Genomic DNA, 16249 nt, shown 5'->3' with positions numbered 1-16249 from the left:
CATATCCCTTTTTTACATATAATTAGTGGCAATGACTCAAAACAACGTTGGTTCAGAGTTCTCTTGTTTTTTATGTAGTACTTAACTGGACACGGTAGATAAAAAGTGATGCAGCACAAAGTAGATGTTTTTGTCTCGATCCAAGACATAAGAATCTTAAATCCTGAGCATAAAACCGAAAAATTGGAGAATGTTCAATGTGGCTGAGGTCAAGGAGTGTAAGAGCAATGGATACAATGTTGTATAACATACCATGTCTTGGATTTCATTTTATTCACAGCCTTCTTCATTCACAACTTTGTTTAGGCCATTGTTTGGATATAGTTTTTGGTTATCAATTATCTATGAAACATAAAGCTTTATAGATTACAAAAGCGGCATTGTGGTGGACACATAACATTTTATCAAAGACAAATTGGATTTTGTTTCAAACGCCTTGTGTCAAATATTAAATTGTCTAATTGAGTTGAACTATATAGTAGCTTAAACATAAGATGAGCTCGTTTACCAAGTGTAACTGAAAAATATCAAAAAGCAAACCTTAGAAGTCTCGTTCAATATGACTTGGAAGAATTACAGACTTTGATCTAGAACCTGGATTAAAAAATGAAACTCACAACCAAAATAAACACATAATATGATAACATCATCGAATTAAATTCGCTAATGGAATCCGGAGAACTTGACTTACAATTGTTGAGCCACTTTTGTCTTAGATACACATGTCACAGTTTAGTATACATAATAATTTGTGTGCATCTATAAATCTGCTGGCATTGTAACCAGCATGTTGCTACTGCAGTTGACAATATAAGATTCCTTTTTAGTGGTTTGCTTATTTTCTTTTTCTTTAGAAATTGCATTCCTAATCCAATTTAATTACATGTATCATAATCATACTATGAAATGAATACAACAAAATAATTATGAAAATTATTTTTCATAATAGAGATTTCCTTACGAAAACACCCAAAAACGTGGAACTGCTAAATAAAAACATGTTTTCGTCACAAAACATGTTAATTGTCATGAATTACCACTAACTAGATTTTTATTTGCATTTAAAGTATGTAAACCTTTGCAGAACTTGAATAAATAAAAAATATTTTATTTTAATTTTATTTATATTTGTAAACTGATTTGATTTTTTGTTGGAAAAATATTTAATTTGGTTTAAGTTAAAATGTTGGGTTTGAAAACTAGAAACATTAATAATATTTTTAATATTTATATTTTTAATAAAATTATGAATTTAATCTATTTATTAAAATATTAAATTTTGAAAAAAAACTCTATAAGATATTTTTATAGAAAAGATAAAATTTATCTCAAATTAGAGAAAATATTTAGTGATATATAGTTTCATGATAATGGTATTTTGTATTAAAATAATTTAATTTGCAAGTAATAAATTAAATCTAATTGAATATCTTAAACTAAGTTTGGGTGGTATAAATTGTAAATCATACATATAGATAAATTTAATTTCATATGATGTTTTTAAGTAGAATAGATTAATGAAAAAATATAGTGTTATCAATCTTTCTTCACTGATAAAAATTATTTGGTTTTCTTTTTGTCATGTACAATTTTATTTCGTTACAAACTTAAATATCAAATCAATAAACAAAATAATCCCTTATATATTAAAATAAAAGGATTACAACATTTAAGTATTGTCATTGTCCACTAGAATACTCTTAAAATCTTTAGAAAAATATGTTGGTACATCTAAATATATATTAAAATTCTTATTAAATTAACCATAAAATTAATAAGTAATCTATAAAAATATTTTTCTTTATTTTTTAAAATAAAAGATTTAAAATTACCTAATATGACTAAAATCTATATGACAATGAATGAATGATTTTGAATAACAAAGACTTGATAATAATTTGTGTTTCCTCTTCTTTTCGTATACTAATGATCATAAAATTATATAATTATGAGATTTCATTATATATATATATATATATATATCTTTTAAATTAAATATATATCATACTAAAAATATTTAAATAATTTGATTTCAAAATTTAAGATTTGTGTGTTACTTGAATTGATATATAAAAGATAAATGTTTTTACAATTTCAATTTGATCAAATCATTAAATAGATTTTACATATATTTTTTTATTATTATATTTTAAAAAAATATATTTTAAAAAAAGATATTTAAAATATTTATAAAATATTCCGATATGTGCATGGCGCGGATGATTTGCTAGTATTTATATATTGCACGTCTCTGTCAATTGTCTAAACTATTTTTAGTGAGGGAAACGCATGGTGACTTTCTTTAACTATAAAAGTACAACTGTTAATTCTGCTGTCACAATATTTCTAAGCATTAGTTAGGGATCTGATTACATCATCATCAAAATTATATTTTATTATGTTAGAATCTAAAAAATTTGTTTCTTTCTATGACACTAGCTAGTATGTTAAAAAAAACTAACCCCAAAAATAGTATAAATTATCAAATGGAACCTTTCAGTCAATGCAAAGACATTTTCACGTAGAGAGGTAGGATCACCGGAATGAATCGTGCCGTGATTTTCTTGGATTGATTATTTGCATCCCACTATGTGAAGAAACTCATATTTTACAAGTTTACCCTTCTTGTATCATAAATTTCAAGGAAAATTCACTTCTAATGATAGGTGAGAAAATTCCATTATTACAGCTAAACTTAATTTTCTAATATATATGGTTTATGTTTTTCTCTCTAATGAAACCCTTTCAAAAACAAAAAGAACACAACGTATAGGAAAGCTAGACCATTATATATGTGACATATACAGTTTCAAGTTTCTGCCACCGATCTTAATTGTACTGATATACTCCCTCCGTTTCATATTAAGTGTCGTTGTAGATATTTTTTTTCGTTGCAAAATAAGTGTCGTTTTAGCATTTCAATGCAAAATTTATTAATTTTTTTCTGCATTTTATTTTTCTATTGGTTAAGATGTATGGATAATGATGTTTTTGTATGGAAAATATGCAAAATTTAATGATTTCTTAATCCGTGTGCACAACTCTAAAACGACACTTATTCAGAAACAGAGGGAGTAATATATTTGTAAAGGCTGTAAGAAAGTACTCTCTGCAAGGAGATTTGTTGTGTATTTACGTAAGAAATATCATTGTAATTTTGTTTCAACTTATATTTCATGGAGTATATTTTCAGTTTATATTTAATCAAGAAAACTATCAACGTTGATAAATTTATCAATGTAGAGAGCTTGGAATATCTATATTAAATCAAAGAAAACAAATAACAGCAACGAAACTCGAAATAAATAAATAATTCTCCTTGCAAACTCTAATTCTGAGAATATGGACAGATGTTGATAAATACTAAATTGGAATTTAAGTGAACCTTTGGGACGTAAGACGAGGCTTGATTCTCGTTTAAGCATGCTCGCGGCGAAAGTGAATATTCCATAATATTATTATAAGACACAACTAGTATAATTGTAATCAGTCTGACATTAACAAATTTTGGGTCAATAATTATCGTTAAGACCTATACTAATATAGTGTCATATACGTTAAACGAGTCCCAGTTATAACCTTTTAGAATCTCCATCGGCTATCACTAAGTCACTTTCGTATCTCTATATAAACCAATCATTCTCCTTTTGTTCCCTAAACACAAACCCACAAGCAAAAGTAAAATACAAAATGGCTGATGGTTTCGGTGAACCGGGAAGCTCAATGCACGGAGTCACAGGACGAGAACAAAGCTATGCATTCTCGGTCCAGTCTCCTGTGGTTCCTTCGGACACATCAGCAAAGTTTTCTCTTCCCGTGGATACCGAACATAAAGCCAAAGTCTTCAAACTCCTCTCATTTGCAGCTCCACACATGAGAACTTTCCATCTTGCATGGATCTCATTCTTCACTTGCTTCATTTCCACTTTTGCTGCTGCTCCTCTTGTCCCCATTATTCGAGATAACCTTAATCTCACCAGACAAGATGTAGGAAACGCCGGTGTTGCCTCTGTCTCCGGAAGTATCTTCTCTAGGCTTGTTATGGGAGCCGTTTGCGATCTTCTTGGACCACGTTATGGATGCGCTTTCCTCGTCATGCTCTCGGCCCCGACTGTCTTCTCAATGTCTTTCGTTGCTGATGCCGGCGGGTAAGCATGCTTCTATATTTGCAAATTGCACAAACGTCAAGTGTTACTTATACTAGTTTGATACATCTTATCTAAAAATATTTTTGCTAAAACTTTTTTATTTTTCAACATAAAGATAAAAGATTAATTAATTATTAGTTAATGATTTCATATATTATATAAGTATTCAATGGGAAATTCCTAACAAGTTGTTTTACGATAGGTACATAGCGGTGAGGTTCATGATCGGGTTCTGCCTCGCAACCTTCGTGTCATGCCAGTACTGGATGAGCACGATGTTCAACGGTCAGATCATAGGTTTAGTGAACGGGACAGCGGCCGGGTGGGGGAATATGGGCGGTGGAGTCACGCAGCTGCTCATGCCGATGGTCTATGAGATCATCCGACGGTTAGGGTCCACGTCCTTCACAGCGTGGAGGATGGCCTTCTTCGTCCCCGGATGGATGCACATCATTATGGGAATATTGGTCTTGACTCTAGGACAAGATCTCCCTGATGGTAATAGAAGCACACTTGAGAAGAAAGGTGCTGTTACTAAAGACAAGTTCTCAAAGGTACTACTAAGTAATTGATTAAATAAATTCTTCTTCTTGGATCCTTTGAATCTTAATCTTACATATATTAATGTCTACAGATAGTTGTCTAGATTATATACTTTTCCATTGTATATTTTAATGGTTCTGACTTCTGAGACAACTTAACTAGATTAGTATTTAAATAATAAAATCTAGATGACAAAAAAATAGATTAATATTTAAATATAGACAGTAAATTAATCAAAACAGTCTGCTTCATGGCTTTCTTACTCATTTTAAAATGGATTTTGAACACTAAAACCCCTCAACTAAATTTGTTTTGGGTAAAAACCCCCAAACTAAATATTTAACGAAATAACCCCCAAACTAACTTTATTTAATGAATTAAACCATCTCAGGTCATAACTACCACTATTACTGGTAAATCTTTAGTTTAGGGATTTTTACATTAAGGGGGGCTTATTGAACTGATGATTTGAGAAGATTTCATTATATACAAAACCCAAAAGAATTTGGGAAAACTCGGGATTTAAACAAAATTTTAGGAGGTGATTAATAAGGATTTTATGAGTTTAGATTTATGTTGATGACAAAGGAGAAAATGAAGTTTTAAATATATATGAACTTTTTAATCATTTTAATGAATTATCGCAAGAAATCTGGAAACAAAAACCTATCTATCACGACTAAAAACTTTAATCATCTTAAGAGGCTCATCATCACCCTGAATAATATTGCAGTATATGACATGACACGATGGAAGTCATTGAAACTAATGTCTTCCCTTTGACACGTCTACATCATTCAATCTTTAAATGGAACTATACGTTAATGAGAGCCTGTATTTCTTCAGAGTTTCTGAGTTATAACCATTGAATACTTTTCCTTTTGAATCATCATCCGATCAAGTAAACACAATTTTGTTAAAAGAACAGAACAAATCATGTGTATCTGTGTGTCAAAGATTCAATGTGGTCAAAACATCTTCGACTAGTGAGAATAAACGGTGGTCAGGGATGAGTACCAGCGGTGGTAGTGGCGGCTTGATGGGATCACAGAGGGTAATAGAGCTACAGATACTTGCACTTACTTTTTGACGGATGATAAATGAAGACGACAAAATACCTTTTTTTTTGTGAAATACCATCTCACTAGGTGGTATTTCCTCTAATTGAATTTTGACTACAAATCTTTTTCAGATAATCAAAAATAATCTTTGATAAATATTATTGATAAAATCTCAATTTTCCAATAAGGGAGGATTTAATGGGATTTATACAAATGATAAGTTCAATAACTATGGATTTGTAAAAGGTTTTATAAATACTAAATCCAATAAGGTAAGATTTGTTCAAAAACCAGAATTCTTTCAAATACCTAATACAATAAGCCCTACTAAGTAAACATAGTTGGGGGGTTTTATCATTAAAATAAAAAAAATCTAAAATATAATAACATTATCTAAAAATTAGTAACTTTAATTTTCAAAATTAGCATCGTTTAATTTCTATAGATATGTGAGTCTGATTTTTTTTTAAAAAATCAACACTATATATGTATAAATTAAAAATGTAAAAACCCAAAATAGAAAAAAATTATCTAAAGCTTTACCTGTAATAAAAACTATCTAAAAATTAAAAATGTAAAAGACAAGAAAATATACCAAAAATTATATATTATCTAGTAACTTTAATTTTCAAAATTAGCATTTTTAAAAATTTCTATAAATATATGAGTCTGTTTATTTTTTTTAAAAAATCAACATTATATATGTAAAACTTTAATTATACATTTTTTCTTTATACATATATAATGTTGATTTAAAAAAAAATCAGACTCATATATTTATAGAAATTTTTAAAAATGCTACTTTTTGAAAATTAAAGTTACGAGATAAGATATAATTTTTATTATATTTACTTGTCTACTACAATTTTTTTTAATTTTTAGATAATTTTTACTACAGGTAAAACTTTAGATATTTTTTATATTTTTTTGGGTTTTTACATTTTTAATTTATACATATATAATGTTGATTTAAATAAAAATCAGACTTATATATCTATATAAAGTTTTTAAAAATGCTAATTTTGAAAATTAAAGTTACTAATTTTTAGTAATGTTATTATATTTTGGATTTTTTTAATGGTAAAACCCTCCAACTATGTTTACTTATTGTAAAAATCCTTAAACTAAAGATTTATTAGTAGTACTGGTAGTTACGACCTGAGAGAGTTTAATTCATTAAATAAAGTTATTTTAGGGGTTATTTCGTAAATATTTAGTTTGGGGGTTTTTACTCAAAATAAACTTAGTTGAGGGGTTTTAGTGTTAAAAATCCTTTTAAAATCTCACACAAGTATCTAAATAACTCTTATATGGAAATTGAGAAGCCCTTAACTTTTTTTGTTAACTGGAAAACCATATTTAAGTCTTAGGATTGTAAGAGTAACCCCAATGGAAAGTTACTAGTTTCGGTTAATTTTCCCTTAATTTTAAGATATCTATAATTAATACTAATATTTATATATACATACTTATTTATTTTGAAAACCCAATGGGGAGAATTTTCGATTGAAATTTCTCTAATAGTTTATGTCATACCTACATATAATACTCTTAATAAATTATCATTTGTTATTGTTAAGTATTTTACTCTCCTCTTTTGCTAAGACTCGTAATTTTCTCGTGGGCAACTCTCTACAAGGTTTTATGGTACGCGATCACAAACTATAGGACATGGGTTTTCGTGCTGCTATATGGATACTCTATGGGTGTAGAGCTCACAACTGATAACGTCATCGCCGAGTACTTTTTTGACAGGTTAATAATCAAATGTAACTCAGTATGTAGATTTAATTTGTTACCATTTAAACTCTAAAATATATAAAAAAACGTTTATGGTGACCATTATATGTGCAGGTTCCATCTGAAGCTTCACACGGCCGGTATAATCGCGGCAAGCTTTGGTATGGCAAATTTCTTTGCACGTCCTATTGGTGGTTGGGCCTCAGACATTTCGGCTAGATACTTCGGTATGAGAGGCCGTCTTTGGTCGGTATGGATCATCCAAACCCTAGGCGGTTGCTTCTGCGTATTGCTAGGCAGAGCCACAACCCTCCCAACGGCAGTGTTCTCTATGATCCTCTTCTCTCTCGGCGCTCAAGCCGCTTGTGGAGCCACATTCGCCATTATACCTTTCATCTCACGCCGCTCCTTAGGCATCATCTCTGGGTTAACTGGAGCTGGAGGAAACTTCGGCTCTGGTTTGACTCAGCTTGTGTTCTTCTCGACCTCTACGTTCACGACTGAACAAGGGCTGACGTGGATGGGGGTGATGATTATGGTATGTACATTACCTGTCACTTTAGTGCATTTCCCGCAATGGGGAAGCATGTTTTTGTCTTCCACGGGAGATGAAGTGAAGTCAACGGAGGAATATTATTACTTGAAAGAGTGGACGGAATCGGAGAAGCAAAAGGGAATGCATGAAGGAAGTTTAAAGTTCGCCGTCAATAGTAGGTCGGAGCGTGGACGGCTCGTGGCTTCTCCACCTGATGTTACACCGGAACATGTTTGAGAGTTATTTCGTGTTTAAAATTTTAAATATGTTAGCAATGCTATTGCTCCGAATGTGTAAGTACTAGCTTGATATGTTTACTTTTCATAAGAGGAATATGCTACTCTTTCTGTAATTTCGTTAACAAGTTAAATTATTTTAAATTTTATTATTTGTTTCAGTCGTATCTGTTTAATCAATTGATTTGCTCATGTAACCAAGATATTCATCGAGTCGAATTAAATCACTTTCTCTGTGGAGCTCATTAGCATTTCGTACTTGAATAAAAGCCTAACAAATATTTGACTTTTCAGGAACCTATTGAAGCCCAATTAGATTTCAGTTTCATTCTCACAATTTGCTGAAGTAAAGCCAGCCCAAATTAATACAATTTCGGTCTCATCGTGATTTGCTCTATAAACGTTTTGAACCATCGCTGAAATCAAATAGGGACGATTCATAACTGGTTTCTCAACATGCCATATCCGTTGACCATTTAGACCACTATAACAAATTAGGTCGTTTAATATCTAAATCCAAACAGTGTTACCAAAAAATAAATCCAAACTATATACGAGAGTTTGTGGCGGTCTGTCATGTAAATTTTACAGTGACCAGTTGTGATATGTTCAGCTAAAATGGTTGCATGGCAATTAGCATTTCACCAACAAAGTTACGTCTGGATTATTGCAACGTTTACCTTTTGATAACATATTACTTATTGACAATGTAGTTTTTACAAAAAAATCTCTAAAGCAACGCATTAACGAAGAAGAAATTCTTTTACATTGTTTTGTTTCTTCTTTTCTATAGCACTAGATCTTGATCCGTGCGACCGCACATGTATTAATTTCGGTTTTAGTTTTTATTTATTTATACTAAATAATGTATTTGTAAATACTTGATCGTTTTACATTGACTATGTTAGGAATGTGTATTTAGATACCCACTGATTTAGTTAAAATCTATTTGGGTTTGAGATTCCCGAGTTTAAAGATTTTAACAACATTCAAATATTTATGAATTTTGGTTTCGGTTTGATTCAGATATTTGCGGGTTCGGTTCGGATACGGATAACCCAGTTTGAATTATTTTAAAATTTTCAAAAATTTATATATACTTTAAATTTCCCAAAACATATAAATTTGAGTAATGTAAGCCAAAATATCTAAATTAAAAATAAAAAAACAGGTTGAACTTCAATATTTAGATGGAGAATAAATATATATTTTAAATATTTTTGGTATTTGATTATTGTTTATCTACTTTATATGTTTACTTTTGACTATTTTTTATATTTCAAATAGTTTAGACAACTTTAAATTGACAAAAAGACAACTTTAAAATATCATTAATTGTTGAATAATAAAAAACAAAATACATTAATCTAATTAAAAAGACAAACATTAAAATAGGAAAGAAAAAAACACATTAATCTAACTGAAAAAGACAAGCATTAAAATAAGAAAGAAAAAGAAACACATTAATATAACTGAAAAAGACAAACATTAAAATAAGAAATTCAATTTAATTTTCAGTGGCATGCAATTGTAAATAACACTAAAAACTAAGGGGTATTCTACATGTGTACTTCTGTTTTAATATGATAGATATCATTTACTCCTTTCGTGATAATTTGTTTTTTTTTTTTGAACAATCAGATAATTCGTCTATATATCTGTGAGAGACTAAGCGGTTCAGCTTTTATTTCATTCTGTTAATGATAGTCACTAATCAAAGCTAAAATACATGCCGTTTAATTATCACGTCACTGTCCAAAACGTTCAGATTATTAACAGTATCTTTAAATTACTAATTTTACCCTTTTTTTTTGTGAAACAAATTACTAATTTTACCATCTTAAGAATTTTTGTCTACGTATGAGAACAGGCCAACTAGATGACGTGGTAACTCAGTTGTTTGAATGATGAGAGGATTACAGTCAGAGAAAGGACAAAGCACATCTTCTGCATCATATAAGGAAAGAACCCAATGCTGTGATCTGTACGGTTTTAAAATAGTATTCACAGATAAGTCAATTGGATTCTCATTAATGTATGTTAAGTAAGTCAATAACTAGCACCTAAAAGAAAACAAATATGAGCACGTTAAGCATCAACCACTTTTATGGTGAACAAGCTCCACGTTAGTTGTTATCTTCAACTACCCTCTATTTTTTACACTAATCTCTGCATATACAATATATCTATACATTTTTATAACTATTAGAACCGCACCACAATCAAACCGCTTATCCCGCACCGTAGTTAAACCGCTTGTCCCGCACCGCAGTTAAACCACTTGTCTCGCACCGTTCAATCCGCAGTTACCATTCGGAAGAATAAAAATTTCTCCAACTTCACTTTATAAATAATGCAATGATATTTTTACTCACTATTTGAAGTAACTATGTTTCTTACTATATTATGAGTGGAGCTTTTTATTTGTACTTTAATCTTTTTAGTTTTCAATCTTTTATTTTGTAACTATTTATTTAATTTAATTATATAAACATTTAAAATTTATTATTATTAGCCAAATAATATTATTTGATTTGAATAATTTTTTGGTCGACTTAAAATAACTCAAAGATAAAAAAAGAAACTCTTTTCACAATCTGAAATTTGTTAATTAATAATTTTTGAGTAAGATACACTAATAGAGATGTTTAAGTTAAAATATATTATGTTATTAGTATAATGTAATGTAATTTTTAATATAATAATTTTTTGGTATATAGATATATAATTTATAAACAAATTTTGAAAATAAAATATAAGGAGTCAATTTGTACGTAAGTTTCTAAGTAAAAGGTATTAGTCATAAAATAAAATAAAAGAATATATTTTAAAATATTGCTTTATAGAATCAAATATAGAATAAACTATTAGAAATCAATTCTATTCTATTTGAGAATAACATTATTTTAGAATAAAAACTATTCTGAAATAGAGTAAACCATCAGAGATGATCTAAGAGCAACCTTAACGTTCACAACTCCACTTGGATTTCTGAAAAAAAAATTATAATATGTTTTGTTTAAATAATTAAATTACATTTTATTTTTAAAATCAAAACAATCATATTGCATTTGAGTATGAGATGTATTTCTTAAAAGTTCTCTTTCAAAGATTGTTTTTCGGTTTACTATTTGGCCAGTTTGGATTCGGGTTTCGTCTCAGTTGATTTACATGGTAGTATATAATAAATGATCGGTCTATTTCTTAGTATTAGTCGGAATATATTCCAAACTCGTATCAGACACTATGATACGATTTTGGACTAATTCACTTTATAGTAGTAAGTGTGTTCTTCCCAAAACCAAACGAAACACATGATAGAGTTAATAAAGAAAAAAGATTGTTTCTCAGTTTCTCTTTTTTTCTTATAAATTTTTTCTTTATTTATATAATTGTTATAAACTCTACTAGAGAGCTATTACGTGAAAATTGCCGTCATTCGAGCTGCTATATTAAATATTTGCGGAAATTTACAAAAGGGAGCCCAATTTATTCACGCGGAACAAAAGTAAGTACCGTTTTAACCCACAAGTTTCGACTCCAATCTACTCACACCCGTTTACTTTTGAATATAGCTCCTTGAAGTCTATATACTGCCACTTGAAGTCTATACTAGGGTTTTTCTTTCATTACAAAATCCCGTATCTACGCAATCCAAATCAACTGAAAAGCCAATCTGAAAGCGCATCTGAATCTTTCAAATTGTCTGGTTCGTTGTATTTTTCTATATTTGTCAAACTATTACCTGAACCAGACAAACCATATAATGAAAAAAAAATTGAGAATGTGACCTATTAAAGATAAAACCAATCCAAACCAGTGTAGGTTTCGATTCGTTTTATACATAGATCTTAATTAAACTGAAACAGTGAAGACTATTTTCGAGTCCATGCTAACTTTCTCAAAACCTAATCAACGTTAAAATTTACAGGTTAAGCAACGGAGTTCCAGGGAAAAAAAGTTTTTAAGCAATAGGATTAGATCATTCAGATTTTTCAGTTATATACAAAAATGAAATAGACTAGCCTAAAATAGACCATCATAATTTGTTGGAAAATAGGCCCTAGGCTGTTTGCTTTGAAATCTACCAAGCATGCAACTAAGATAAGCCATTTGAACATTAGGTAAATATAAACATTAGGTAAATATAAGAAAGTCAATGAGCCATTACTCATGTTATCAAAGATCGATTGAGAAATTGTTTTATTTGACATTCCCACAAGTTTTGAATTTCATAGCCTTTTTACTGGACTTAAATAATTGCATTCCCTACATGTGAAATCAACAAAACTAGAAACATTACCTACAATAAGTTGATTTAACCTTTAGTTCTAAAACCTGATAGTCGATAAGGTTAAATCATTATTATAAAGTTTAAATCAAATTATTTTGGTAATTCTTTTAGTTTTATTGTCTTCACATGCATGTAGGGAGTATATAATCAGGGGCGGACCTACATAGAGAGTACTTGTGGCACTTGTCACATAGTTGAATAATTTCTTATGTAACTAACTATACAAAGAGAGAGGTAGCTAAACGGTTATGAGGGGCTAAACTGTTTTCCACCCATTCCGAGTTCGAACCCAAATGCTGTGTTTCTGTATTTTCAATTTTTTTACAGACTTTTAATTTATTCCATCAAATATAAATATTTCTTTGATTTTACTATAGGAAAAAATGTGATGTTACTTTTCAAATTTATATCAAAAAATGATTGTTTTCATAAATATTTTAAATTTGTAATGAAAACAAGTAAACTAACTCTCTTAAATTATTTAAATTTTATAAATTTAATTTTATCTTTTAAATATTAAACTCTAAATAATAATCTATAAACCCAAATGTTAAAGTATCTTTTTATTTTTATTTTTGAATAATGATATCGAATTTATAGTATTTCAAACACCTTTTTAATATTATCTTTTCAAAAAAAATTATAATTTATTAATATTTAAATTTTACAATTATTTTGTTAAGTTTATTTTTCAATAGTTAGATAAAAATAAAAACTAAAAGGAATAAATTTTATAATGGAATTATAATCTGCATATATAATTTTATGATATTATTGAAAATGAATATTTAAAATTTAGAAAATTATCTATTTTATATTTTATTCATTTTGAGATAAATTAATGATTAATGCATTTTCAAAAATATAGTTTGATTTAATATATTAAATATAATTTAATATAACATAAATTTATATATTATGCTCCATATTAAGTTATTTTCTAGATCTGCCCCTGTATATAACCATCTTTATAGACTTTGATTTATAATGATCTTATAGTTAAATCTTAATCTGAGAAAAAAAAACAAATGTAGCGGTATGGAGTATATAACGATGTTTGATTTTATAACATTAGTTACAATCTTGTATAAATTAGAAACATAAACCAGGACAAAACTCTTCTTAATATTTTATTTTGGAGTTATAATTTTAGGACATTTAACCATTTGACGGATATTATAACACTTAGAAACCACTAATTTTAAAGAACTATGTCTTAGAGCTTATATATACTGAGATGTTACAAAATTAAGGAAGATTTAAGAAAGTCGACTTATTATTTCGTTTCATAGTGAGCAATGACGATAACCCTATTGAACTAGACAATATATATAAAGTTCAGAAACGTTATATATATATATATATATAAAGTTTAGAAACGTTATAGGGAATTTTGGTAGAACCTATATTAAGAAAATAATTATTCCATGGTGAGTCGACCACATGAAATGCTGAAGAGCCATATTTTAAATCGTTAAAGACATTTTGACGCTTTTTGCCATCGCTGATGTGTACGGCTCTTATGCCTTTTTAGTTTTTAGCTATTGCTAGTGGCATGCCAAATGTCAATCTTCGTATCTCTATCGTCAAATTTAGAACAATTTCACAAACATAATACTTTCCATATAACCTGCTCAATTGCCTAAACACATTTTAACACGTATTTCGTAGTTTTCTTTTCCATATTTAAATTATATATCGAAATTTTTCAACGAAATGAAAAGTTTTTCTTATGATATTTTTACTCAAAAATTTTACCAAAAAAAAACATTTTTGCTCAAAATCATTTTTTTGTTAAAGTATTTTACTCAATTCAATTTCAAAGGAAAGCTTGAAAGGAAATGATCGTCAAACAAAAATGTAAGTATTGACTTTACGGAAGCTGCTTGAACTTAATTCAGAAGGAAAAAAATACTAAAACTTGAGAAAAAAATACTAAATAAAATATCGATTCATAAATCAGAAAGTATAAATAGATTTGTACTGTTCTGCTAGACAAGCATTGATTTAGTGTGATGATTGTCTTTTTAATTTTTGGATCGGTTTAGCTTTCCAGCAAACTGGATTTCAATTTAATCTTATAGTCAAATTATCATTAACTTGTTAATAACATTAACTTATTAAAAAATTCGGGTTAATAAATGCTCTTATAGATTCTTGCATAGCGTATGTGCCTATGTGGCAGGCAAAACTCAAAACATAAATGTTGTACATAAATGTTGTACGTACACGTATGAAACTTTCGTAAGTAAGAGTGATAAAGCACGTACTAGCAGCTACGTTCACTACAAGAAAAAACTTCAAATTTTGACCACTATATTCGTCTGGAAGTGGTTAGAAACACTCTGTTTTGTCCAATTTCTAACCATTTATAATCGTCAAAAAAGTTCCATCAGAAATGACTTCTGGTCAGAAAATGGTCATTAATTCTTGACCATATAAGTGGTCAGAAGATTCGTCGGAAATGTTGTCAAAAAGTGGTCACAATGTTCCTGACCATTTCCTGACCAATTTATGTTAATTCTAACCATTTATTAATAATTTTATCTAATTTTTTCAATTAAATTTATTAATCAATAATCTGTATTTAAAATACAAATGACTAAATCAAATATCGTTTAAAGTTGAAATCTAAATCATTAACACTGAAATAGTTTAACATAATACTTACAAAAAGTTTTAAAACAAACAAAGAAAGCTACAAAACGCAAGCATATATAATACTGTCTTCATCTACACCAAGCAATTCTGAAAATTTAGTCACAACCTTATGTGCCATAACAATCTTCTAATTTACTATTGTTGTCTTCTGTTTGTAATCCTTAATTGCGCTTCTTGTCTTAGACATGAAACTAGCTGAACGCACTTGTCCTGGATCTGGTATTATTCCAATCCAAAATGGTGATCTTTAATGTCATAGTTTCCTGTAAATGAGAAGTATATAAGAAAAAAAATTGATAACTATGAAAACTAACTTACCATGAAAACTAGAAGTGTTGATCTCTGTCTGGGTAAGAAAGAAGCAAACTCAATGAAAATTTACTTGAAAAAATTCTATATAATAGTTAAACCTATAAGTCATTGCAAATCAACTAATTATATAAAAGAAACATTACCTGTTGCGCTTGAGTAGTCATTTTCTGAGATTCAGTGTGGATAGAGAGATTTCCGCCGCTGAGGTGAGAAGAAGACATTAAAGAAAGTGTAAATTAGATTAAGATATTTAACTTTATTAACCATATCTACTACACCGTTTTTGACCATTTTCCGACCACCACAAAAAAATGGAAAAATGGTTTAAGTTTTATCAAAAATAGCTGACCATTTTCTAATTATTTTCTGATCATTCTTTTACGACATTAAAGTAGTGAAGACTTCGTCAGAAATTACTGACCATTTTTGTAACCACTTCGGTTCGTCAGTAGTTTCTGACCACCTTTTGTCCACTTTGTTTAATCATCATAAAATGGTTAGTTTGTAGTCGGAAATAATTTTGACAACCTTATATGGTCAGAAATTTGGTCAGAATAAGCTATGCTTCCTTGTAGTGGTTATGCAAAAAGGATTTTTAAAAAGTTCTCAAATTCTCCGCCGTTAGTAATCAAAATATATAATTTTGTCTTTTTAAATTACATTTCGGAATTACGTTTTATTCTATTATCCACATCTCATCTTTGCACCAACCTAGCCCT

General features: G+C 29.0%; 1 protein-coding gene and 1 long non-coding RNA gene across 2 annotated transcripts; one reads left to right on the top strand and one right to left on the bottom strand.

The window, feature by feature from the left end:
• The first annotated feature begins 3678 nt into the window (after window positions 1-3678).
• Window positions 3679-8277, top strand: LOC108816636 (high affinity nitrate transporter 2.4). Its single transcript, XM_018589199.2, has 4 exons — window positions 3679-4148; window positions 4351-4702; window positions 7392-7507; window positions 7607-8277. Exons 1-4 carry the CDS (start codon window positions 3691-3693, stop codon window positions 8262-8264), a joined length of 1584 nt encoding a protein of 527 aa, XP_018444701.1. The 5' UTR covers window positions 3679-3690; the 3' UTR covers window positions 8265-8277.
• Window positions 8278-15171: 6894 nt separating this feature from the next.
• LOC130497673 (uncharacterized) lies at window positions 15172-15821 on the bottom strand. The gene is made up of 2 exons (XR_008936682.1): window positions 15674-15821; window positions 15172-15481 (listed from the first exon to the last, which is right to left on the bottom strand). It is a non-coding gene; the product is annotated as an uncharacterized LOC130497673 (long non-coding RNA).
• Between the last annotated feature and the right edge of the window lie 428 nt (window positions 15822-16249).

The sequence above is a fragment of the Raphanus sativus genome, chromosome 7 (genome assembly GCF_000801105.2).
Source record: "Raphanus sativus cultivar WK10039 chromosome 7, ASM80110v3, whole genome shotgun sequence".
Lineage (NCBI taxonomy): Eukaryota > Viridiplantae > Streptophyta > Magnoliopsida > Brassicales > Brassicaceae > Raphanus > Raphanus sativus.
The sequence above is the reverse complement of the archived record's forward strand: the minus strand, read 5'-3'. Positions and strand labels throughout refer to the sequence as shown.